General features: G+C 34.4%; 1 protein-coding gene across 2 annotated transcripts in view; it reads left to right on the top strand.

Annotated features, from left to right (window-relative positions):
• The window catches only part of LOC115243810 (FERM domain-containing protein 5), a 41511-nt gene that overhangs the window by 12138 nt on the left and 19562 nt on the right, over positions 1–9811 (top strand). For both annotated transcript variants that reach the window (XM_029821049.1, XM_029821050.1), the window contains exons 2-3: positions 2938–3042; positions 8150–8192. In XM_029821049.1, the coding sequence (XP_029676909.1) occupies positions 2938–3042; positions 8150–8192 (148 nt within the window). The remainder of the gene's footprint in view (positions 1–2937; positions 3043–8149; positions 8193–9811) is intronic.

Here is a 9811-nt window from a genome sequence, read left to right as displayed (position 1 = left end):
ATTAGGGGGGGGGGGAGATATTATTTTAATATTAATCATTATATACTTATTGTTATTTGCGGAAAAATTTTATACGCTACAATATCACATAATCGTGTCACACTTGAAATTTGTGCCTTGCCACAATTTGTCGTCTCTTTTTCCAATATTTGCATTTCCGGTAATTCTTATTATAATATTTATTCTGCATTATCATTCCGGAAGCCGTACACTTCCGGAATTTACATTTGAGCATGATTGGTTTGCGTCCTCGTCGATTATATATATCTGTTATCACTCGCATGCTGTTTATGTCGGTAGTAAATTACTCGCAAAGGGCCGACCGGTAAGAGTCGTTTCTATTAATATACGATATAACGCCAACACACACACACGAATTTTCACCACAGGTACTTTGCGAAATGTTGGCAACTGTAAGTAAAGCGAGGAGAAGCGCATACAGCCGTACACTTCCGGAATTTACATTTGAGCATGATTGGTTTGCGTCCTCGTCGATTATATATATCTGTTATCACTCGCATGCTGTTTATGTCGGTAGTAAATTACTCGCAAAGGGCCGACCGGTAAGAGTCGTTTCTATTAATATACGATATAACGCCAACACACACACGAATTCTCACCACAGGTACTTTGCGAAATGTTGGCAACTGTAAGTAAAGCGAGGAGAAGCGCATACGCGAGTCTCGCGTATCGCGTGCCTCGTGCTTTTTGACGGGGGCACGCGAGGACCGCACGTTGGAAACGCGCTTAACATGCCGGGGATGCGTTCGCTCTCCGTAGACGACGCGGCCATACAAACGACCGGCGTCGTCGAGAGCCTTTCTTTTCTGGGTCGCCTCCTCACCTTCTCCCTCGGCTCGCATCTTGAGCCTATTTTACGGCCATAGTAGTGGCGAATGTCACGTTCCGGCTACGCCCGTTGAAATATTCAATTTGATTCTCGATACGAGAGTTATTTCGGGACGTGACATTTCGGCGCCGCGCCCCTATAGGGGGAACAGTTCATTCAGTGTGTCAGCTCGCGAGAAATTTGCGTTTGCAGAGGTGCGCGATACGAGATCCTTTACTTTGCGTTCGATAATATTGTATACATGTACGTTTATGACTCTGCATTGCAGCGCAAACCTTGTCGTTTCGAGTACCAACTATATATAAAGATATACAAAAATGCATTTTTTATTATTTTATCGTGTGTATCGTGCATAGTATCCCTATCACATGCGATGCAAAATCCGCCGTAGAAAGCAGACTCTTCTTTCGAAATAGCGACTTCTCTAAAATGCAAAATATGATAATATTATTATCATGCCGGGAATATATGTATATCCTGTTTATAGATTATGTAAAGATGATGGAAAACAGCATTTGTCTTTGTTGTTGATTCTTCGTCAGTAGCCTCGCATCGACCAGCTAATATTCAACTCAACTAATTACCATCTTATTATGTTTAATGATTGCAGCGATATTCTTTCCTCCGATCAGCAGTTGTCGTTCACCACAAAGGTCACGACTAGGTTGCCGTTGTTTACATAATCCTCGTCGTGCATAATACACATGTCGGAAACCATGTTATCTTGGCTATTTTTTTTCGTTGCAACATATTAGCGGCACGCTAACACTGCATAGTAACACCTATGTGATACGACATCGCAAATTATTATCATTATTATTATTTTTTTTTTTTGAGCTGTTTTCCGCCGATTATAATCTCAATTCTAATTGTGCCGAGTGTGTTATTAGCATTCATTATAATATGATAAGAAGATTGTGACATCTCTCTATTAATAATTATTTATCTTCTTATATGAAGTATTCTCCATATTAAAATTGAATATTATAAAAAATGTTTTTCGAAGATTTAACGCAGTCGAGAAAAATCATAAAAAATAAATTGACGTCATTCAGAGATAAAATAATATAAAAGTTTATAGTTTCAGAAAATATCTGAAAAAGTCGCGCGAGAGTACGTGTTCTATTTCCACAAGATAGAAAAGTAGTATACGTCGCACGAAATTTGATTTATAGCTTAGAGTTTCTTTAGTAGTATATATACATAAGGTGTATTTTGATCAAGATACAAGAAAGATATTTACAGGAATATATATACGTGTTATAAACTTTTATAAAATGCATTACACGTATTAATTTTAACTGTTTTTTTTTTTTATAAGCTTGTTGAAAAAATATATGTAAGAAAATATATAAGAGAATATATAATTTTAACGCGTAAGAATTTTTAACACGTATTATTTTTTTTTTTTTTTTTTTTTTATAAGCTTGTTGAAAAAATATATGTAAGAGAATATATAAGAGAATATATAATTTTAACGCGTAAGAATTTTTGCGTGATAAATATTTATATGTACTTGTAAAGATGTGTATACACACATATGCACGCAGCATCTCAGATAGCATCTCGCTATAGAGCGAGATTTCCGTGCAGCCGGAACTCAGTCATCTTTTATCGGACTTCCGGTGTTTCACGCGCTGTACACGCCGCGTACTTACTCGTTTCTGTCCAAGAGTTGCGACAAAAAGGAGCATCACCGGCTCAAATTTGCATAATGATTAGAAAAGGACGCAATACTATATAAATAGAAAAAGAACGCGCTTTCTTTTTTTCTTGTACTTTTTTCCTTACACTTTTTTTAGAAATAATATAAAACGGGTTTGTGAAAAGATTTACTTGCGCTTATCGGGATTCTACAAGGTGTATTGAAATAATTTGATACCTTGCAGTTACATAATTTTGTCGTTAAATTGATATATTCACAGTGAAAGTATCATTATTTATATATAGAGAGGGAAAAGATATTTAAAGTATCTTTAAACGTAAACCTCTGGTATGCCAATTTATTTTTTACGACTGCTTTTTAATTAGGAGCTAAAACAAAGTGAATATCTTGAGCATAATTGACAATTCTTTTTTTGTTGCAGCCACAGGACAAGGGACGACACATCCTTGAATATGTCTGCAAACAGCTCAACATTTTGGAAACGGACTATTTTGGGCTTCGTTACGTCGATAAAGAGAGGGAAAGGGTAAGCGCATTTATACATTTTGCGGACACAATAAATTCCTACATAACTTGAAAATTTGTATTTTCATTTTTTTGCAAATATCTCTTTCTTAAATATTTCCGCAAACGGGTCAAAAGTCGGATGTGCAATTTTTTTCGGTAAAACTGCATAAAAATAACACACCTCTGATTTTATCGCCACTTAAATATAGTAATAGTTGTAGTGGAGGTCCCTCTGAGTAATTCCCCGCAAGAAATAATTGGGGGACGATTTGATTTAAAAGATATAACAAATTGAAGTTTGACATTAAAGTATGTATATGCTGTATGATTTGTTATTTTTTTATCGGAAAAACCTGTTTATGACATTTATACGTGGGCACGGCCACCCCGAAAAATTCTAACCCGATTTCAATTTTAAAAGTAAAGTTGGGTTGGATTAGGTTAGATTTTGTCGGGGTGGGGGGCGGAGCACCTCCCTCGCCCACACATTCCATAAATAATATTTTTCAAGACAAGACTCACCAATTCGTGTAGTTGCATGTCGAAAGCTGTTAACGAACTGCGAGAAATAGGTGAAATATATTGTTGATAAAATATCCATGACCGTGTACCTATCTCGTAAATATAAACAAACACTTTTTCCAGTCTATTCTACAAGTACAATGTACATAAACTTCACTTTTCCTAATATCACTTTATAATAAAGAAAAAGCATTAAAACTGTGAAACTTTAATTTGTTATATCTCCTAAACCAATGCCGTCCCCCACTTATTTCTTGCGGGGAATTACTCAGAAGGACCTTTTCTACAACATATTTAAGTGGCGATAAAATCGAAGATGTATTACCTTTTATGCAGTTTTACCTTTCTTACTGTATAAAGTGTTGTTTAATTACCGCTCGTCCGTTTCTTGAAATATTGTTTTGGAAAATCAAACATTTGTGTCACAAAAGATGCAAAGATCTTTGTGTCGTGCAATTAAAATCGATCCACCAACACCTGTCGTGACATGGCGTGCGCTGCACTTCATCTGGTAATCGTTATTCTTAGGTCATCGGTGTAATTCTGGAAGACTTAAAAATAGACGCGCCTTGAAATACCAACGATTCAACGTAGTATACTGTTGTTATCCGCTTACAAACATGAGTACAATAGCCTTTATTTATCCTTTTCTGCTTATCTATTTGTAATTGTTCAAAATTAATTTTTTCACAGTTTCTCTATCTTTGAGAAACGATAAATTTATAATACAGGTAATGATACAATCTTGGATAGCTTTATTTTTCAATAAACGTTGCTATAAATCTTATTTGAAAAAAAAAATTCTTTTGAAATAATATTTTATTTGGTACAACAATGCAATTTGGCGCATCGATTGCTAGATATTCTCGATTCTAGAAAGACAAAGAATATAAATTCAATTTACCTAATAAACGTTCGATTGTCAGGAAGACCTGCAAAGATATCGGAAACGCGAGTGTATTTGAATATGCATCATTTTTTTGCAATTACAAGTATCAGCGATATCTATTTTTAAAGTTAGACTAATGGTCGAAACTGAAATGGATACAACACTTTATATAAATTTTTTTTCTTTTTTTGCATATACATTATAATATAGATTGTTATTCATAATAAATATTCATGATTTTTTTGCAGCGGTTAAAGTAATATTATAAAATTATAATTTTATTAAGCAAAATTTGGGAATTTATCTTTATTTGCTTGCTCTTTTCTTGATTTACTTGAAGAATTATTTATTTATCTGCTCGAAATGAACATGCATTTTCATTTAAATCGAAATGGATGAACCAATGTACCGAGAAAAAACAGTCAATTTTAATTTCGGCTCCGGAAATTTAATCTGTAAAAAATCGTTTTAATTTTAACATTGATTTGGATTATTAAGGACAGTTTTCATTAGACAATGATATTCATTATCCTTTTCGCGAAACAAATTGGCATTAAAAATAGTTTTTTTAACAATTATATTCATTATCCTTTTTGCAAAACAAATTGGCATTAATAATAGTTTTTTTAACAATTATATTCATTATCCTTTTTGCGAAACAGATTGGCATTAATAATAGTTTTTTAAATTTCCTTCCGTAATAAACTGGGGCGTTTTGCATGGCGAAAAACGCGCGCGAAACTTTAATGCAATTATTTTTATTCTTTATTGCAATAAAAGAGAATCTCGTAATATCATTGTCAACATACGCAGCATCCCGCCAAATCGTGCTTTTCTTTTAAGGCTTCTTTTAAGGTAAAATCGATAATGCTTGTCCAGACATTCGCGGACGTTCCATCGTGTCTTCAAAAATTAAAGGACCGCGCCCCACGTCTGCGGGCGCAGCTTCCGTTATTTCTTCGGTTCGTAGTTGAAAGAAAATTGTAAGAAAATTTAAATTCGAACTTAGAGCAATAAATTAGCAACAAATTAGCATTTAATTATGCACTATGGCCGAACCATTTCGTGGTGGGGGTGCCAGGTTAATAGGGGTGACGAAAGAGCTACATGTCAGCTACAAATCTTTCGAGGATGATAAATTATATCGTATGTAATATCCACCACTATTACTCTTGAATGGAGCCCACCGAATCCTCTCTATTCATTTTCTGGAAGTAGCCGATAGGACGAGAGGTTCAAAGAAATACACGATGGCCGCTAATACTTGATCCTCTTTTATCCCCATACACAGATATGCCGCGTAGTTTGGGGCAATCCATAGACATAGAATATAATATAATATAATATTTCCTATGTCTATGGTTTTGTATCTTTGAGTTTACTCGAGAGGTATTAATAAAATTTCTTTCCTTGCGCAACAAATTTCCCAGGTAGCAAAAATAGCCATTTTGACGTTATTTTAGATCAAAATGACGTCAAAAAGACTACTTTTGCTACCTGGGTTATGTTTTTATTTCGTAAACTCACACACTCTCATACATATCACCTTCCGTTTTTCCTTACATATCAATCTTGTACGATCTTATATATTTGTAAGTATGTAAAGAAATCCTACACTTGTATCGACTTTATGTGTTTTTATGCTAGATATGTTTTTATGCTAGAATGTTTCAAAAAATAATTTTAGTAATTTTTGCTGAATTTACCAGTTGAAATGATAAACCACTTATTATGTGTTTGCATCGCATATATCAAACATTTAATCTCTTGTAACGTTTTAAAATTGTTGGAAAAGATTTAATTAGATATTTCATATTTTATTAAACAAATTGTGTAAAACAAATTACATATAATACTAGTGTGAATAAAATTTATTTTTTTTTTTTAGTATTATTTATATAAACATTTTGTAAGCAAATATGTAAAATAATATGATTTATGGTACGGTGGGACATTTGTATCGATTACTCTCTGATTTCCTCGCTTATCGCGTACCATTTTTCCATTTGCACCGCTTACCTCCTTTTGCTTCTATACAATTGCGCGACCATGTATTTCTATGTCTATGGGACGACCCGATATTACATACTCGATACAACTAATGTGCTCAATCCTCAATATATTCGCGTTAATTGCGAAGTAAAGCTACATACAGGGTATCTACTCTCTAGAAAAAAACTAGAAAACCTGGAATTCTCAGGGATTTCGTTTTTACCTTGAAAAATCAGGGAATTCTCATGGAATTTTATTCGAACGCAGGGAATTTTTTCAAAAATTCTCTCTTTAATCATTTTGTTCTTATATCGCAAGCATCGGCAATCTGATTGGTCAATGATTGTGAATTATATGTTTCATATATATTATAAATATATATTTTTCTCTTGGATTATATGTTCATTGTCATAGCAAAAAAATACTGAATACACAATACTGAGTGCACATTTTTTATTATAATTCTTACAATTAATGATAAAATGAAAATATTATGTAAATGAAAAATGCTTATTTTAAAAAAGTTATTCAGTATTTTTCAGTACATTTTATAGAAAACCTGGAATTCTCAGGGATTTCGTTTTTACCTTGAAAAATCAGGGAATTCTCATGGAATTTTATTCGAACGCAGGGAATTTTTTCAAAAATTCTCTCTTTAATCATTTTGTTCTTATATCGCAAGCATCGGCAATCTGATTGGTCAATGATTGTGAATTATATGTTTCATATATATTATAAATATATATTTTTCTCTTGGATTATATGTTCATTGTCATAGCAAAAAAATACTGAATACACAATACTGAGTGCACATTTTTTATTATAATTCTTACAATTAATGATAAAATGAAAATATTATGTAAATGAAAAATGCTTATTTTAAAAAAGTTATTCAGTATTTTTCAGTACATTTTAAAATTTAATATTTAAAATTTAAGTGGTTTATTTTTCCTTTGTATGAGTGAAAGCATTAGAAAACGCACACACAAAAAAAACTTATTTTCAAAAGTTCCATCTAAAAATTTTCTAATTTTACCTGGAATTTTGAACAAATTACCTGAAAAATCAGAGAATCCTCAGGGAATTTTTTTACAAACTTTGGACATCCTGTACATATGAAACAACTTGGATCCATTTTGTGAATCTAATAACGTCAAACTTTGTCAACACGGGCAGCTTATGCTTTTACTTTAGATACGGTCAATGTCACGATCACTTTAACGAGCTTGCTGAACGTTATTAGAACAGATGCGTACCCTCGTCAGTGTAATTTCCAACGATAAATACCTCCCGATGTCCACGAGCGAATATGGATTGTTACGATAGTATCATCAGAAACTCGTTTTATAAATTACTTTGTGTTTCGCATCTTGCTTTTTTTTATCCCACTAATATTTATGCGAATTGGCTGTCATGGTATGTTATTTTAACGATGCCGAGTAAATAAGCGGAAGGCGAAATAACGATTAAAGCGTCTTGAATTTATACACGTTATGATTGGAGAGAAAATAATCGTCTAAATACACGAACATTTATCAAACACTATGCGAGCGATTCGCTAAGCTAATTGCTTGATAATTTGCAAATGAATAAATAAAAAGAATTTTTAATTATACATAATGGCATATTTAAAATCATTTTGAGAATTTACTATTCATCTATGTTATATATAATAATATATTAATAATATAATAATATATTCGAGTATTTCTCTTTTTTGCAGCATTGGTTGGACGTAGCGAAAACAGCGATCAAGCAAGTGAGAGGTTGGTATTATTCGACATCGCGGAGAATACAATTTTTCAATAAAGCTAGACTTTATTTATTATATTATCTTCTCGCAAAGAATTTTTCTTTTTTCGGAAAAAACTTCATCGCTCTCCATAATTTGTTCCTTCCCGAGGTAACGCGTATAAACGTTTATTTCCCGCGGGGCGAATTGCTCGAGTAGTCATTTCATTCTCGATCTACCTACCTGTTCGTCGCACGATATGCAATTAACGACGCAACGGATGTATACGTAATTCGAGGAAGTAGACAAAAATCAACGTTCGTTGCGGACGCTCTTATTACGCTCGCGGGCAATTTTGTCGAATGGGATCCGAGAAGATCCCTCGCTATCGCAGAAACCATAATCTTATATAGTCGACGGCTATATAGTAATGTTGCCTGTGTGTGTGTGTGTGTGTGTCGCATAAAACGCAGGTATCAACGAACAGCTGTGACCAAGGCTTCGATCGTCGTGCCTCTTTCCTCCCGCACCCAATTACGTCGAGTCGATGTCATATGAAAGTTTCAAGCGACCCGCTGGCCTATTCTCGTCAATCTGGAGTCAACCAGATTCTCGTCAACCTAACCTCTCTGTGTCCGAAAGCGTTAGAGTTTTCCTGTCCTTCCCTTTTCTCATCTCGAAAAAGAGGACTCCGGATCTCGATCCGGATAGAGATCGAATCCTCGCGTGGGAAAGAGGATATTCCTGCGCTCGCACACACGGGAGGGGAATTAGACGGAGACGGGAAGGGGAAGGGGAGAGGGGAATTTTTCTTTACGGTGGAATTTTGAATAGACTCGAATCTCCGAAGAATCCGTATTGTATGTGAATCCGGAGAAATATTCGTGGACCGTAAATGAGCGTCTTTGTAGCGCATACCTGTTGATCTTGACAGATACCTCGTACAGACTGAACGATATCTAACGTCGATATTTCCGTGATGTCTAATTTAGAAACGCTTATTACCAGGGTTGGGCATTTATTCGTAAACTATAATAGTCTACGTCTACGCGTAAACAATGTAAACTATGTGTAACATGTCATCTATGTCAACAATGAATAATCTATGGAATATGGTTTGTCAAAGACTTTCTTTATATTTCGTTCTTTATGTTCCATACTTGAAACATAATTACAAACAGAAACAGCCAAAGGTTAATGACAGAGGACGAAATCATTCTCTTTTTTTGCATTCTGACAGCTAATTTATAAAGCTTACATAGTTTACATTGTCTATGAAAAAAATCCATGTAAACACCATGTAGACATAAACAAATCATGCAGACGTAATTTTGAAATCTGCAATCCTGCTTATTACACACGTTTGCAGCTTTGCGTTAATATCGTGATATAAAGTCGAGCATCCGCGATTAAGTATGCAATCTCGTTCCACTTACTCGATATTGACATATGTATTTTGCCATAGAGATCGAGACGGCTCGCGAATAGTCGCCTATCGAAGGCAACGAGCCGTAATGATAGCGTATCGAGTGACATCATGACCTTGCACTATGGAGGCAGCAACGTTACATTATCGCCGTAGTGTAAAGACCGATTTGCATCGCGACCCGTTCGTGTATATTTCCCGGTTGTTCCACGTTTAACATGAAATAT

Source organism: Formica exsecta, unplaced genomic scaffold (assembly GCF_003651465.1).
Source record: "Formica exsecta isolate Colony F162 unplaced genomic scaffold, ASM365146v1 scaffold735, whole genome shotgun sequence".
Taxonomy (NCBI): domain Eukaryota; kingdom Metazoa; phylum Arthropoda; class Insecta; order Hymenoptera; family Formicidae; genus Formica; species Formica exsecta.
This window is presented reverse-complemented; position numbering and strand designations above follow the sequence as displayed.